Source organism: Myotis myotis, unplaced genomic scaffold (assembly GCF_014108235.1).
Source record: "Myotis myotis isolate mMyoMyo1 unplaced genomic scaffold, mMyoMyo1.p scaffold_m19_p_7, whole genome shotgun sequence".
Classification (NCBI taxonomy): domain Eukaryota; kingdom Metazoa; phylum Chordata; class Mammalia; order Chiroptera; family Vespertilionidae; genus Myotis; species Myotis myotis.
This window is the reverse complement of record NW_023416379.1, coordinates 19,303,937-19,322,068: the sequence shown is the minus strand read 5'-3', so window position 1 is coordinate 19,322,068 and position 18,132 is coordinate 19,303,937. Positions and strand designations below refer to the sequence as shown.

The window sequence follows — 18,132 nt, the reverse complement described above, 5'->3', positions numbered from 1 at the left end:
TGAAAACTGGCTAACACTACAAATCAGGGTGTTTTGTTTTGCTTTACCCTCTGGTGAGCCAGTTGTTAAACACTTTCCAGGTCTCCCATTGCAACAAACAAGGTAAATGAATAAATGGTGCAATTTTAGGTAGAAGTTTCTAAAATAGATGGTGACCAAGAAAGGAATTTCTGAGGTGACATGTGATCAGAGACCTCACTTACATGAGGAATGATATGTCAAGATCTTGGGATGGAGCATTTAAGATAGAGGGAATAGTAAGTGTAATGCCTGATGCAAGAACAAACTCGATTCATCCCAAGAAGGTCAATGTCTGACTCTAGAATGAAATAGTAGCAGCTACATTGTTGGAGAAGCACACAAGGGCCAGGCCATGCAGGCTGTACAGGACGTAGCAAGGAGTACGGATTTCGTCTGTGCATGTTAGGAAGCCATTGGAGGATTTTGAGCGGAGAGGGTGGAGATTCAATATATATTTTTAAAAGATTGCTATGGCTGCTGTTTGGTGCGGAGGCCATAAAGAGGGATGTGAAACAGAGAGACTAGTCAGGGACTCTTCTGTAGCCCGGTGAGAGATAATGGTGTCTTAGATTAAGTGGTAGTGGTGCAGGTAATAGTGTCAGATTTGGGATATATTTTGTAGGTTCAGTTTGCTGAACTTGGATAAGGGGCATGCAGGGAAACGAATAATCAAGGATAATTTCCAAGGTTTTTGTTTCTTTCATTGTTTTGTCTGACAACTGGATTAAGAGTGGTGCTATTACTGAGAAGTTCCATTTTGGGGGAGGTAAATCATCAGGACTTCTATTTTAAGCTCTAAGATTTGCAATTTTCCATTAGATGTGCAAGTATGTTGGTTGAGGGACAAATGCAGTGTGTAATATTAAATGGCCCCTGCCACTTTAGAAAGTTTCATATCCTTTCTGCACCTCATTTTTCCATGTGGAAAATAAAATAATAATACACTTCCATCATAAAGTTATGATGATCCCAAACATAAAGTTAAAAAGAACATAAAACTTTGTTTAGATTATACTACAATTTAAAATGCATGGGTATTTGTGTGTGCGTGTATGTGTATGCTGAAGAGAACTGCAAAAAACCCAAATGTTAATGCTGTGAACTTTTATAAGATAAAGTAGAATCTATAGCAAAACGTGAGTCCACACAAAAAATCCATAAATACAGCTGAACTCGCTATTTAACCCAGGTAAAAATGTCAAGATGAATATGGGAAAAACAACCAATAAGAAAGTACCAATGGAAAAACTAAATGTTTCAAGAATAAAATTTAAAAGTACTCATTTAAAGTCATACTGGAAATAGTAGAATGTAATGATTTTAAAGAGATAAATAATACGATGTTTAATAAAATGTACTTTTATGTCAACATGTAATCCATGAATTATTTTACAATTAGAAGTTTTAATGATAATCAAGAAAATTAAAGCTGGTCAATACATTCAGTCTACAGACAGGAGATAAAGATTATTCTAAACAAACAAACAAACAAAAAAAACCTGACAATATAGCCAGATTTAAAAAGGACTGCAAACAAGAGTCCATTTCTTATCGTTTAGATTAAATATCTTCTTTAAGTGAATTGCTAAAACAGAATCTCCACATTATGTAATCAATAGATAAAGGTGCTTTTCGTTGAAACTGAACCCTTTTGGAAACTTGAAAGTGGGCTCCTAATGGAGAAGCCACACATTACATCTTAACTTTATTGGATGTTTTAAAAACTTATATTACTAAAAAGGTGATTTAAGTCTAAAGGGTTGGATTAGCAATTTATACTATTCTGAGCAAGGAATCATTTATATAATCACATTGTAGAGCAGGGAGATAACATTATAAAGTAATGCTATAATAGCACCAAAAAGAAAGATCAGAGACAGGAAGATTCCGCAAAGATCTCCATTTATTCAATAGCTATTTATTGGGCACCTGTTATTTGCCAGTACCCAGTATCCACATAGATGCTGGAAGAGTAATAAAAGTTTGTAAAGGAATTACCAAGAATTCTTATATATTTCTATATTTAAATGGAAAAATAGTAAAGAATTTTAAAAAATAAAAATTAAAAGAAATAAATAAAATAAATAGCAAAATATGAAACTGTGACTTTTAACCCAATCATCAGTGCTAATTTCATTTCAAATATAAACTCTTATTTTATCAAATTTCTCACTATTTTAAGATATATTTGACTATGATATAAAACTTTTTAAAAATGTAGATATTTAACATAGAGACTAAACAAGTTTACAATAAACCATTTGTTCTAACAAGTTGTTTAACACCCTAACCTTCATTATGAGTCTATATTTGGCAATGCTATTTAAAAGACATAATTTTAGTGTTAAAAAATATGTTTATTTTCTATGTCTTCAGAAATGCTTTTGTTATAAAATTTAGAATACAAAATTCTATTTAATATCTATGAGTAAACAGGACTTTAAAAGCTGTGTTGATATGTAAATATTCAGGCAGGATTTTCATTGTGATTACAAGAGAAAAGTTAAATCAATTAACCACACTAAAAATGAAGAAATAAGGATTTACACTCTGAAAATCCTTTTGACCAATTTGGATCAATAATAATCTTTGTCAAATCTTCTAGCATGGTGTTTAGTCAATTGCAGTTGTAATTGTCCAAAAATTTTTCTTATCAAAAGCCCACAAACTGCATGATTTATAAAATAAAGTACTTAAACTGACTGATGATTAGCATTTAACAAAGCAATAACTCTCTCTAAGACATTTTGAGAAGACATTTAAATAGTCAAGTTGGTATTTCAAATTATTTCTCTACATATATATTAGAGGTTAGTAATATATTTGATAAGTCCTAATTTTAACTTCAAGGTAGGGTTTTTAATTTAATGCTTTTTATATTAATCCATTCTAATTTTTAGTGACATTAGCAAAATTATTAGCATGTATATATGCCAACATATATTTTATAGAGCAAAGAAGCACTGATACTCTTAAGTACTCTAACATTCAGGTAAGGAATTAAGTTGCATGAATATCTATTTGGAATACAGAGGGCAGGCTCTAAAATAAAAATAAAAAAAAGAACTGGGTTTTGACTTTGGTTCTATTGCTTGCCAACTGCAAATTTTAAGCAGGTTACTAAATCTCTCTGAAGCAAAATGTTCTCATCTGTTATAATATCTTTCTAAGAGAGTTGAAAATGCCATATGATAAATCATGTAAAACATTTTGCCCAGTACCTAGTACAAAATAAGTTTCAAACAGTGTCATTAGTAACTCCTTAGAGACAAAAATGACTATTGAATTTCTTGACACTAGTATTCAACATATATTTATGTTATAAAAACATAATTTATATAAATAAAGCAGTTCATTCCCTACCTGACTACATATCATGGCTTTTTTGTTGATAACACATTTTAACAAGCTGAGCAAAATTGTCCAGGATTTAACTTCATATAATGTAATGCTTGTATCTGTCATGTTTCAAAATTCTCAGATTTTTATATAGGCATTCTTCATTGCTATTCTTTCCAATAGCATATGGTCTAAAAGTTATTATATATCTCTCAGAATGTTTCACCCCAAATTATCTCAAGAAAGATGTGAAAATCATGAAAGAAACTCTGAATCATTAACACCTCACACCCACTGGGATGGCAATTATCAACAATAACAACACAGAAAATAACCAGTGTTGGCGAGGGTATGCAAGAATTGGAAATTCTGTGCACTGTTGGTGGGAATGTAAAATGGTGTAGCTGCTATAGAAAACTACGGTGCTTCCTCAAATACATTTATAAATATACTAGGGGCCCAGTGCACGAATTCGTGCACCTTGAAAGAAACTGCGGGTCGCGAGGCTGCAGTAGGCACAGGGGCGGGTCTCAGTCCCTCCCACCATGGCCCCCGATCCCCTTTCTGCCAGCAGCCCGCTCCTGCAGCCACCGCTCCCACATGCTGACAGCACTGACGGCACTGACCCACTGACGGCACAGAGTGATTGGGGCCAGCACCAGCAGCGGGTGTGAGCGGTGGCTGCTGCCCCAATCGCCCCTCAGGAGCAGAGGGAGGTGGCGAAGCACTCAGGGGCAATTGGGCCGGCAGCCACCGCTTGCACCTGCTGACGATGCCGAGCAATCGGCATCAGTGCCAGGTGCTGGCAGCGGGTGCAAGTGGCAGTTCCAGCGCCAGCAGTGGGTGCAAGCGGGGCCAGCGCCGGCAGCGGGTATGAGAGGTGGCTGCTGGCCCCGATTGCCCCTCAGGAGCAAGGAGAGGTGGAGAAGCCCTGAGGGGCAATCAGCAGCGAGCTAGCAGGGCCAGCGCCGAGAGCCGGCAGTGGGTGCAAGAGGTGGCACCGGCAGCAGGTGAGAGCGCCAGGTGGGACCGCAGCGCAGGAGCAAAGAATTTTCAGTAACCACCATAGGCTCACCCTGATTACCACAACCAGCACCCCATCTTGGTCTGGTGCCCCCGCTCACCTGCTCCACCAATCTGCCATGGCCAACACCCACCATGTTCCTCGCATGCCCCCTGGTGGTCAGCACACATCATAGTGACCAGTTGTTTGGTTGTTCCACCGATTAGTCTATTTGCATTTTAGCCTTTATTATATAGGATATATTAACTTTTGATCCAGCAATTCAGTTCTGGGTATATACCCAAAGAGAAATAACAGATTCAAACAGATATTCGTACACCTAAGTACACAGAAGCATTATTCATAATAGCTAGAAACAACCCAAGTGTCTATAGAAAATGATGGGATAAACAAAATATAGTATATACATATAATGAAATATTATTCAGCCTTCAAAAGGAAAAAAAAAGAAAAACCTTCTGACACATGCTACGAACATGGATGGACCTTGAGACATTATGTTAAGTGAAATAAGCCAGACACAAAAAGACAAATATTGTATGGTTTTACTTAGATGAGGTGCCTAGAATAGTCAAATTCATAGAGACAGAGGTATAATGGTGGTGTCCAGAGGCTGACCGGAGGGGAGAGAATGGGGAGTTACTATTAAATGGGTACAGTTTCAGTTTGGTAAGCTAAGAAGAGTTCAGGAGGTTCAGAAGGTAGCACAACAATGTGAATGCTTTAATTCACTGAACTATAAATGGTTGTTAAGATGGCAATTGTTATGTAGATTTTACCATAATTTAAAAAATAAACCAGAGTGTACTCTGAGAGTCTGACCATAAGTGAAAATGTGGCCCAAAGTATTAAATACTACTTGAGTTGAGAAGGAAAAGATAATCTTAGATAAAGTGTCACTGAGGAACAGAGTCTCTTCTTAAACAAGGTGAAAAATACTGTTATTGACTGTCAGTGAAGGCAATGATGTGAACAAAAATAAAACACCCCACAGCTTTTACAAAGAACTTTCTGACATATCAAAAGGCAGTGTAAGAAATGGGAATTATTTCAGGGATGAATTAGTAAGCCCTATGAGGTTCTCTGACCAAAAAAAAAAAAAAACACATATAGGCTTCTCTATATCATACTACCAAATAGAGTGATACACTACTAAGATCTGAATATGCATGTCCCCCAAAAATTCATATACTGACATTTTTAAAATATATTTTATTGATATTTTACAGAGAGGAAGGGAGAAGGACAGAGAGTTAGAAACATCGATGAAAGAGAAACATCGATCAGCTGCCTCCTGCACATCTACTGCGGATGTGCCCGCAACCAAGGTACATGCCCTTGACCGGAATGGAACCTGGGACCTCTTGGTCTGCAGGCCTAGCCACTGAGCCAAACCGGTTAGGGCCATATACTGACATTTTAATCCCCAAGGTGATGGTATCCGGAAGTAGAGCCTTTGGGGGTGTGAGTAAGTTAGGAAGTCATAGCTCTCTCTCATAATTGGGATTGCCCTCACAAAGAGACCCTTCTGTGATGTGAGGCTTCAAAGAGAGGTCTCAGACTTCCAGCCTGCAGAAGTGAGACATCAATTTCTGTTGTTTATAAGCCACCAGGCTGTAGTATTTTGTTACAGCAGACCAAACGGGCTAAGACACATACCTAGTTGGTATCTTCTCTGTGTCTCAGTATCTTTAACTAGATACGTATATGAAAGGGTGACAGAGACACTTGGAGGTATGTCAATCATGACATCGGGATGTTATTGATCTGTGAAATCTCAGTTATGTGTACTATCATAAAATTAAGCAAATTGTAATCTTAGAGTGACATCTATATTGTTTCATTTTCTTGAATATATTCTAACATCACAGGAAAATATCTTTACTTTCCTACTTTACTTCTTGATTTTTCTATTTTATTTTTATTAACAAATTACACTCAATATTGATGATGGAAAAGCTGATCACTGAAATGAATTCATTAAGATAAGTGGCAGTGAGGATGATGATAAAGCAAAAATGAAAAATTTATTTAAATAGTATGATGGAGAAAATGACATATTCCATCCCATATTGCAAGATTTTAGCACAGAAATAGTAAACAGTATGAAGACAGAAAGCTAAATTAAATATTTACTCTGTATCTTGAAGATTATTTATCTTTGTTTCCTAACTTGACTTATTAAATTAATATAATCATAATGACCCAATGCAGAGAGGAACTGCTCATTAGTATTTGAGCCTGATTTCCTTGGTTGCACTACATTACAAGGCCAACGCTTCTTCATTGTTTCAGCCAATTTGAGATTAATCTACACGGCCTTCTGACAGCAAACTTGGCTGAAAAGCCACTTTAAAATATTTGTAGAAATAAACAAAACTGAGGTATTTTGACAGGGAATATATTACTTTTAATATTTAGACACAATCTGGCTAATAAGGATGTTATGATCTTTTTTTCTGTACAGTTTTATTATAACCTGTTACCCCAATTTGAAAATTATACAATCAACATTTGCAAGTTTAAAGAATAAACTGAAACTCATAGTGGGAGCTTCCAAACTAAATCTCATTGTTTGGAGCCATTCACCTTTTATTTAAAGATTCTCTAATAAAGAATATTGCCACTCATTGAAATTTAATATCTTTTTTGCTGTATTCTGGTATTTCCAGTATCTAAGTGGTTTAATTCGTCCCCCTCGGCAGCCACAGTTGACCACTGGAAGAATAAAATGGGAGAATACACAATATCACACCTACATAATGAAATGCAGCTGTGATTTATGTGTGGAAGCCATCGGATAGTTGTGAAAAACTGCCCACATGCCATCTATTTTAGGCTGTGCTGTTCAGACTTTCCATAGCAGAATTTGCATGATATGAAAATGTTAACAGATCTTTTCCCCACAGATTTTGAATAGATCTCTTTCTTTGTATTGCTATTTCTGTTTTTAAATAAACAGTTCTCTAATTTATTTCCCGATTTCAAGAACCATCTTCCACGGCAGTCATCTTGACACTGCTGTAAAATGTTGTTGATCCATATTTTCATCATTAACTCTCATTAGTCAGAACAAAATCAGCTCTTTATTCAGTACTAAACTCTTTCCGTGAATTCATTTTAGTTGTGCTTTAGAAAAACATGCCCAAATTTTAAAACAACAACATACTAAATGGATAGGCCGCTTTGTTAAGTATGTCAAGAAAACAATGGAGGATGATAAAAAAAAAGAGTATTTCCTCACCAAAGAACTACTATAACCCTAAAAGCAAATCCAAGACACAGTTTCAAAGTGGAAAATGATTAAGAAAAAGAAGACGAAGAAAAAGCACTACACCTAGCTTAGGCAAGGTGAGGGGATTAAGAAGCACAAATTATTAGTTGAAAATAGTCATGGGGAGGTAGAGTACAGCATAGGGAATTTAAAAAAAAAAAAAAAAGGAGGCACTGTACCTGTTGTAAATCCAGTGTAATGGTCACATAATGGTATTCAATTCCATTCTTAATACTGGGACTCTGCCACCAAGTGTTCTTTCCATCAATAGCATTTGTAATTGGGTGTCTCTCTGTTGAATCAGCAGCAGCATGTGAAAGGAGGAGAAAAGATCATATAAAAAAAGTATAGCTGTTTCTTTAAAGAAAAAAGTAAAAACTAAGTTAAAACGTCATCATGTGACTATCAAACATTAAAATGATATAAAGAGAGAAAGATTCATATATCTTCAACAGAGTTTATTTAACATCAACTTTTTCATAGCACTCTACAAAGCTGTGTGAAATGGCTACATGCTGAGGCTATAAAATAAGAAGCTGCTCGGTACTCTGGCCATCAATTCAAATGGGCAAATTTAATAATAACCACAGAAGTTAAGTGTAAACACATAGTATTGAAATCTAATTGATGTGTCAATCCTTCAAAGAAACAAAACCTCCACTGTTTGAAGTGGCTCTAGTATGCCATCAACTTTGTTAACAGAAACACAAAATTCTGAACAGTGGCTTAAAGGTACTTGAAGATTTGTCCTTCTGGCACATTCATTACTGAGACTCGTGCAATCCAATATATGTCTGGTTTTAATATAAAAGGCTGTCAAATCCATCTTATGTGGTTCTTAACTTGCCAACTTTCCACTACTATTTAAGAGTATAATGAAAGATCCTCCAAACCTCCCAGCTAGCTTTGGCCTGTCCCCATGATTCCAACTCAGTGGAGAAGTGCATACAATAAAAGCAAGCAGGAAGCGGACTGCACACGAAACTACATCCCGCCAACAAACCATGGCTTTCCCTGGCCTTTACTCCGATATATGAGGACAGGATCTATTGTGAGAATAAAAGGGAGACTGAGGACAGAAAATGAATAAAAGGTGTGGACAATCATTGATTGTCCCTTACCCCCACAGTCTGCTCTTTCAAGTCCCTCCTCCTTACAGCTTCCTCATCTCCTCCAACTGAGCTCCACATCTTAGCACAGCAGCCATGGCCTCTGGGCTGCCAAAGCCCTCCTTCCATTTGGGTTCTCAGTCATTGGTCCTTGTCTGAACTCTGGGCCTCTCATTTCCCACAAGGTCTGTTCCTTTTCTCCTCCTCTAAAGAGGCCCAGCTTGTGCACAGGTCAGACTGGCAGGAGTGGAGATTGTGGGGTGTTCCTATTTCTATCTGCAGGGCTTAATTAAAGGTACTTAACGTCCCAATCTCTCCCTTAGAAGTCAGCCTATTTTCCCATAGAAACGTAAATGAAGTGGGGGTTAGCTTCCTTGCTGCTCTTCTGTTCTTTATGAATGAAAGATGCCTTGGGGTTTCAGTCTTGAGAACTTTTATGACACTAATTGTCTGGGAAGATGCTTCAAATGAATGGCCTAACAATAACCTTTTAGATCAGAACACATCTGGGTTTTTTTTGGTAAATTCAAGAAAGACTTCATAAAAGGAACAAACCATATCACTATGAGGAACAACCTTGGACTCTGGGTGTGCCTACAGTAATCCCAGGACTCTGGGTGTGTCATGCTCCCATGACAACGTGATGAAAAAGCACCCGGTTGGCATATGAAGAGCTGGAGAATAAGAAGTGAGACAGTCCACCTGGTTCCACCATTTAGTACTTAACTGGCCATGAACAAGTCACCTAAACCAGGGGTCCTCAAACTTTTTAAATGGGGCCAGTTCACTGTCCCTCAGACCGTTGGAGGGTCGGACTATAGTTTAAAAAAAAAAACTGAACAAATGCCTATGCACACTGCACATATCTTATTTTGAAGTAAAAAAACAAAACGGGAACAAATACAATATTTGTATTTGCATGTGGCCCGCGGGCCATAGTTTGAGGACCCCTGACCTAAATAAACTCTGTGTGTCATACCTGCAGTAGGAATAACAAAAATCCACTCATAGCAGTGCCTCCCACATTCTTAATTTTCAGGGGGAAAAAAAGAATTAAAAAATGTGTGAGAGAAAGATTTGTGGAATTGACACAGGAGTTCAAGCTCTTTATTTTTCCAGGTAATAACAGCCTCCTGTCTACTTTACTATCATTTAATATAACACCACTATTGTTTCATAAAATAAAGGACGTTTAAAAGCAACAAAAGATTTTTTTAAAACCATAATATCAAAATAAAGTATAGTTTTTAAGGTATTCCTTTTTTTCATGAAAAATTTAGAATTTTGTTCTCATTTCCTCATCTTGCCATTGACTAGTAAAAATATCTTGGATGGGAACTCTCAACTTACAGGGTTACATGAGAAACATGACAACTATTGATATAAACATTAATATGCATATATATTTGAAGTATGGTAGCTACCATCTATAGTTTAACCCTACTGTTTGGCTTATATACCTGTTTGCTTTGTTTAACAATGGACAGGTTATTTTGATTTTCTGAATTGTATAAATCATCCCATTCGATTGAATGACTATCCCATTGATTGTTATCATACTGATCTTAGAGAGCACATCTTCTGTACCTGGAAACAGGACAGCACAATTACCCTAAATTGTTTTAGTGGCCACAGGTGGTGCATTCCAGCTGACTTAGTGGTCCCGAGACCAGAACAGAACAATTACTCTAAATTGTCCTGACAACTCACTGGTCAGGAGACCCGAGGGCTCTAGATAATGCATGATCCGGAGACCCCAAACTGTAATTTAGATAACATGCCTAAATTTAACCCAGGTTACCTGAGGGCTCTAGATAATGTATTTCTGTCAATTCAGTGACCCCAGACCCGAAACTGTAATTAACATGCTTAATTCTGCTTCTGTAATCTGCTTTTTTGTGAGCCAGGTGCCTCATTCCAAACCCTGGGATGTAATCAATACCTTTGTGATTTTTGCCTATATAAGTCTGGTTTTGCCACCATCTTATTGCTATGAGATTTGGGAATGGCCCCTCATAGTCCCGGATTTCAATAAATGTGACTCTTTAATTCGACTTCTTGAGGCGTCCTTCTGTGATTCGCAGGGTACGTTACAAGATATTGAAGTATGGTAGCAATCATCTCAGGTAGGAACTTTAGTTTAACTCTAACCCTGCTGTTTGGCTTAACAATAGAAAAGTTACTTTGATTTTCTGAATTATATAAATCATCCCATTCGATTGAATGCCTTATTGACTGTAATGTGAGTATCCCATTGATTGAGATCTTACTGGTTATCGAAGCACATTCTTCTGTACCTGGGAACCAGGACAGCACAATTATCCCAAGACCTGAGGTTCCAGTTAATGTTTCCCTGTCAACTCAGTGGTCCCAAAAACCAGGACAGCGCAATTACTCTAAATTGCCTCGATGGCTCTAGATAATGTGTTCCTGGTAACTCAGTGGTCCCAAGACCCGAGGGCTCTAGATAATGTGTTCCTGTCAACTCAGTAATCTGGAGACCCAAAACTATAATTAACATGCTTAATTCTGCTTCTGTAAACTGCTTTTTTGCGAACCAGGTTCCTCATTCCAAACCCTGGGATGTAATCAATAACTTTGTGATTTTTGCCTATATAAATCTGGTGTTAAGGCCATCTTATCACTTTGAGATTTGGGAGAGTGAAATGCCCCCTCGGAGTCCCGGATTGCAATAAATGTGACTCTTTAATTCGACTTCTTCAGTCTTCCTTCTGTGATTCGCGGGGTACATTACAACAATATAAAATTAATTATATATCTGTTCAAAATGTACACTGCTCTGGCCCTACCTGGTTTGGCTCAGTGGATAGAGCATTGGCCTGCAGACCGAAGGGTCCTGGGTTCGATTCCAGCCGAGGGCACATGCCTGGGTTGCGGGCTCAACCCCCAGCAGGGGGTGTGCAAGAGGCAGCCGATCAATGATTCTCTCTCATCATTGATGCTTCTATCTCTCTCTCTCTCCCTCTCCCTTCCTCTCTGAAATCAATAAAAATATATTTTTAAAAAATGTACACTGTTCTGAATTTTAAATGGAGACAAATTGCATTTAACAAAATATTTTAATATAAAAATCAAGCCAAATGAAGTCCTCATTGCAATAGAAGTGTAATAGTAAAGTAAAATTATCTTCAAAAGAAATAAATATTAAAAACTGAATATTCAGTAAATATGCATTTTCAGATTATGAACACGTTCATTACATAATAATTTTATTAATGTAATCTGCTTAAACCTGTTTAATTGAAAACCAAGACTTATGTATCTGAGTTACTTTGTTAATATGAGTTATAGGGCAGGACAAAAATAATTAATTTTTATTGGTAAATTATTTAATTCAACTAAATAGCTATATGGACTTTGTATCAGGTCTTTTTACATTAGCAATCCACTGAGATGAGGCATCCAATCTCATTAATGAAAATTAAATTTGCTATATACACTGAATAATTAACGCTAGTTAACTTGTTCTGCTGAAGCTAAAGAAGGTGTCGGTTCTTTATAATGACAACAAATACCAGAGCATAACAAAATAGCAAATAAATGCCCTTGGTGGTGTGAGTGGGTGATGTAATTGGCCCATAGGAATCAGAATTCATAAATGAATTATTACTGGCATTTCTAAAGAAAAATAAATAACACAACAAACATTTCCTCAACATCCTCTTGAATCTTCTTTACAGACTGTGGGTTTAAGGTGTGATAGAAAAACACCCACACAAAGCCACATTTCCAAATCAAATTCATGACTCAAGTAATTGTGAGAGGAGCTGTCTAATTGGAAATTTTGATATCTTCCACTTCAGGTCAAATTGATATGAGACTTATTCACAAAAAAAAGGAAGTCTGTGGGTTGAATTAATAATTAACCATAATCCCCATTATGAAAGTTTAATCATAATTTATTTGCAAAAACTGATTAATTGTTGGCATACTTCCTAGCTTTACAAGAGATGGAAACATTAATATTCTTAACAGGAATAGCTACACAAGTCAATCCAAAGCTAACAGCATCTAAAATTTGGTGAGGAAATTGTTAATAAAGTAAACCTTTCCAATCTTTCTTTTTAATTGGAAAACACAATCTATTAATAGTAGAAAGTTCAAGTTTCCTCTCCTTTGTATGGTGATTAAGTATAGGCTTCCATATTTATTCTAGCTGTTCACTGAATCTGTGGAATTTTATCATCTGTTGCTACAACTTTTACTAAAAGATATTCATGTGAGTTATTGCTAGATTTTTATTCTGGTGGGGTATTCTTTCTAAATGTCCAGTTCTAAAACAGGATTTTAAAATGTAATGAAGCTAGGAATTTAAAATTAATTGCACAAAGGAAATCTAGACTGTGATAAATTTAAAAAGCACTACAAATCAATTAAAATGGAAAATACAAAACATACCTCATCTGTACCTGCTTTACTGAAGCAGTTTGTTTCTTTGTCCCAATGTGAAAATATGGAGTAGATTGCGTAACTATGGATGCCTTCCATTGAGACAAAGAGATCTTGAATATGGAACTTGAAGAGGGAAGTAAAAGCTGCTCTTGGACTAAATTTAGTGAACGCATCTCAATCATTTTTCAACCAAGTTTCCACTCAGTTTTTCCTCCAGACTCATCTTTGCACTTTTCTTATAACCTGTCTCTTATGATTGACAACATTTCCTTCTCTTCCTCCTTTTCTGGAATGCCTTCCTCTCGTATCGCAAGTCATTCAGCTTTTAAGTCTAACCACCTTCTTGGAACTTTCTCTTGTTCCTTCAGTTCTCATTGATGCTTTCCTTCTCAAAATCCACGTCATTTATAATATGTACCACAGACATAGTCCTGAGCTTACTGTTTTGAACATTTGTCTAATTGCTTTCTTTAGCTAAGCCTTATTTACCCTAGCATTGTACTTGTAGGCAGGAACTATAAATACAGTTATTCATATGGAAAATAATACAGTAATTAATAAATAATACAAAAATAAACTCTGCTTTGCATTCTCACAACTATAAACCTACTTTTACCCACCCTGTATGTGGATTTATATTTCAATACATACAGACACACACATATATATGCATCCATACAGACACACACATTATTTTACATACAATAACTCTAACCCTTCCTCTCTTCCTAGCCCATCCTAAACACACATTTATATACTCCCAACACCATCCCACCATTCCCCCCAAAACATTTCCATGCCTCCAGGCTTTCTCACATTATTTATGAAATCATCAAGGCCACCAGTTCCTGAACTCATGGCAGTTTCTCCCCACCTTCATCATTTCCCCTAATGAACCTAAAGCTAATAGTCCATCAGTTGATTTGTTTTTTTGGTCCTTTCTTCAATTTTCTTGCTTTTGATGTTTTCCCATGGCTCAAGTCAGATCCTTTGCTCTCATCATGCTATACAGGAATAGCAAGCAGATGGGGTGTGTTCCATCACTTCCACCCTGCACCCTCCCACAACAGTCTACACCACAGAACAGAACCAGAGTCATTAAAAAGCAAGGAAGGTTCTGGTGGTTGCCATCTTTGGTTTCTTTACTATTTTTTTTAACATTCCTTCATATACTAATACTAGTATAAGACCAGCAATTGTAATCACAAAAGTCCCAATTTTCCAGATATACTGTTTTTAGCATCTCTAAATTAGTAACAGACAGGGGACTAGCATTCCTTCTTTTAATCATCTGCAAGAGAGATTGCTCAATGCCTCCCAACTTTCTTTTGATATAAAAATGTAAATTGTGAGAGAAAGCTTTTTTCATTTTATAAGTTTTACAACTTAAAACAAAAAGAGAAGGAACACTAAGCAAATTTAAAAGTAATATAACTGTGAAGTTTAATCCCATTATAATTCACCTCATTGACATTAAGTATTCACTTTATTAACCTCCCCACTATATATAGTTAATGATTTCCCAATGCACATTTCTAAATCAGCCTTCATCTCACACCATTTTCCCCTTCTCCATAAAAATGCTTTACTCTTTAAACTAAATTACTTACAGTTCTCTGACTATATCATGCTCTTTTATAGCTGCAAGATTTATGTTTGCTTTTTCTTTTATAAAACTTTTCTCTTTTTCATCTTACTAACTTTAGTTTTTCAGTACATGGGTCACTTTCTCCCAGGAATCTCTAGATCAGCGGTTCTCAACCTGTGGGTCACGACCATCGGAAAACACATATAGCATATCAGATATTTACATTGCGATTCATAACAGTAGCAAAATTACAGTTATGAAGTAGCAACGAAAATAATTTTATGGTTGGGGGTCACCACAACATGAGGAACTGTATTAAAGGGTCGCGGCATTAGGAAGGCTGAGAACCACTGCCCTAGATGCTCCCTTAACACTTGATTTACTTTTCCATTTCCCCTCTGTTCTCCTCGAAACCTCTTAAATCAAGGGCTACCTATGACTTAATATTATGTTTCAGTAAAATGTATCGCTCATGGCAGGTGTTCAGATGCTGGCCGAATAAATAGATGCATGAGTCTGAGATAACAGAGCTGTTCCTAGAGGCCACCCAGGTGGCTTTGCATGGCACCTGTCCTTACAACACTCTTCACCTTCACTATCTGCTTCCTGCCTCTGCACCAGACTCATCTCTACTCTCTGCCCTCTAACACTCTCCGTTCTAGACATTCCTAACTACTTGCAGTTCCCAGAGCAAGTGAGGTTTTCTGCCTTACTCTGATTGATCTTCCTGGCATTCCTTCTTCTCGTCCCTCTCTCTCCCTTTCACCTGCTCAGCCCAATCTTGGACCTCAGCTTAAATATCACTTTATCTGACAAGCCTTCATTTACACCAAGGCTGAATTTGTGACTATCCCTCTCTCCCTCAGGGCCCTATGCTCATTCTTTCATTGTATCTACCACACTATCTAGTAATGGTCCGCTTTTGCCCATTTCTTCATTCGTTGAAGCCAGGGACCACACCTATTCCTGTTGGATTTCCACCACGGTACCTGGCACATAAGTGACCAATGAATGACTAAAGTCTAAATTAGCAACCACATCCTTGGGTATGATTTTGGAGGTGGTAAACCTAATGCCTGCCACAGGACTTCAGCTAGGAAACCCTGCTCAAGCACTGTCCTGGTTCATATAAGGAAATCAAATGTGTGTCAAGTGATGGAGAAAGGCTATGAAAAAGCTCACAGTGGAAAGGAAGTTCTAGAAATTTAGGGGACCACAAGCCCTTGAACTTTTAAACTTCTCCTCAAAATCTCTCAGTTATAGATACTGCCCATTGCCAAATGCAACATTAAAATACGTACGATTTGGATTGCTGCTGTTTTGATTGCAGATTCGACACTGGGGGTCCCTGACAGGCTGCCCAGGCACATGCTCTACCAATTTGCAATACATTTCAGGTCCTTTTTCTCCACATGTTGCATTCGTGGTGATGTACGCATTAGAAGCAAGATTCAAGACGGCAGGAAATAAACCTGAAAGAGATGGACAAATGAAGGTGTGTGGACCAGAAACAATAGGATATGGTTTTGCTGCATTTTAAAATAAAATTAAGACAGGACATTTTTCAGATAGAAATCAATCAAAAAGAAATTATCAGTGATAAATACCTGACTTAAGTACAATACAAATAACATGTGTTTTCAAATGAACATTTTTCTTTGTGCATCTTTAATATGGAATTTAAAGCAATCTTCTTAATTTATTAACCACTAATACTTAATTAGAAAGTACTGTCTCTAACACACATTCTTTAAAAATCTTTTGTTCCTATTATTGGCAAAAATCTCATTGAATAATCCATCTTCCATTTAAGCTATTATCTAGTATAGCGTTTTTCATAGTGTGCCACAAGAATTTTTAAAGCATGCATTGCCTGACTATTCAGTTAGGGACACTGACCTCTTTTCCCTTAGATTGTAAAATGCACACACACACACACACACACACACACACACAAATATATATATACAATGACAACAGCCAACACAACAGTAGCCATTTGATGTGAATACCCTATGTAGAACCACAAATATATAGGTCATAAAATAGAGTTGCATCATATTGGTCATGTTGCATAATAAGTTTCTGTCTGATTGGATAATTCTTGGCACCAGAAATCCTTATTACAATTATAGGCACCTAATTTTTTAAAAAGCCACATTGAGCAAAAAGAGAAGGTTATTGCTATTATTATTTTGTAAATCAATCAAAATTATGCTTATTTATTTTTAATGTTTTTTCTTTATTCATTAAGGTATTACATATGTGTCCTTATCTCCCCATTGCCCCTGCACCCCCTCCCCCACTCATGCCCTCACCCCCCTGGTGTCTGTGACCATTGGTTAGGCTTATATGCATGCATACAAGTCCTTTGGTTGGTCTCTCCCCCTATGCCTATTATTTTTGTCAGCTCAGCACAAAAAATACATATTTTTGGTATGCTGCAGAATCTTAGTAATGAGTTAATGTGTGTCATGAGATGAAAATGGTTGAAAGTGCTGATCTAATAGTAAACTGTAACCACATGTAAAGATTTTATACAACTATGCATCTGTTTTTCACGGTCAATTTTTATGCTCCAATTATCATTTAATGTAAATGGTTACTGTAACTTCTTTATATCCAGACTGGGGGAAATAGAGAATGATTAAAGATTTTGGAAAACCATTCTTTACCGCCTCTGTACTACATAGCATTATTATACAGCAATATCTTACCAGAAACAAGCAATCATCGTTGTCCATGATTACACCAGAAATCATTTTTAGATAAAATGAAAGTATTTGGCTTCCTTAGAAACAATCTCAGAGCCCCATTTCAGTTCAGGGCTGGGAGGCCTTTCATTCCATATGAGAAGCCAACTCCGGCTTTTTATTTTCTGTGAATTACTGTCAATTCTGCTTCCTACATGTCTAGTATTTGTATTTGAAAGACCTATTTTCAATAGTAAAATCACTCATCATAAATCACTCTTTAACTGAAAGACTCATCTTGGAGCATTTGAGATTACAGATCATTTGACCCAAGTTATGTAAGGAACATGCTAACCCTTTAGGAAGTTTCTGTTCTGTACACGTGCCAAGTAGGTCCATATCAGTTCAACCTCTGACAAAAAAGCCTTTTACTGACTAAATCTCATGTCCTGATGTTTTACTGAGAACCCTGGAGTTTTGAATTCATAAAGTGTTTTCTATGTTATCTTCAAAACTTAGCACATGCTGGGTACAGAGTAACCACTCAATCCTATATAATAAAAGGATAATATGCAAATCAACCGAAAGCAGAACGACCTGTTGCTATGATGCACACTGACTACCAGGGTCAGGCGCTCAACGCAGGAGCTGCCCCCTGTTGGTCAGTGTGC

At 36.8% G+C, this 18,132-nt stretch overlaps 1 protein-coding gene across 7 annotated transcripts in view; it reads right to left on the bottom strand.

The window, feature by feature from the left end:
- The window catches only part of LAMA2 (laminin subunit alpha 2), a 480,022-nt gene that overhangs the window by 343,580 nt on the left and 118,310 nt on the right, over nucleotides 1-18,132 (bottom strand). For all 7 annotated transcript variants that reach the window (XM_036316421.1, XM_036316415.1, XM_036316414.1 and 4 more), the window contains exons 2-3: nucleotides 16,070-16,240; nucleotides 7,838-7,950 (exon numbers count right to left, since the gene is read on the bottom strand). In XM_036316421.1, coding sequence (XP_036172314.1) covers nucleotides 7,838-7,950; nucleotides 16,070-16,240 — 284 coding nt within the window. The remainder of the gene's footprint in view (nucleotides 1-7,837; nucleotides 7,951-16,069; nucleotides 16,241-18,132) is intronic.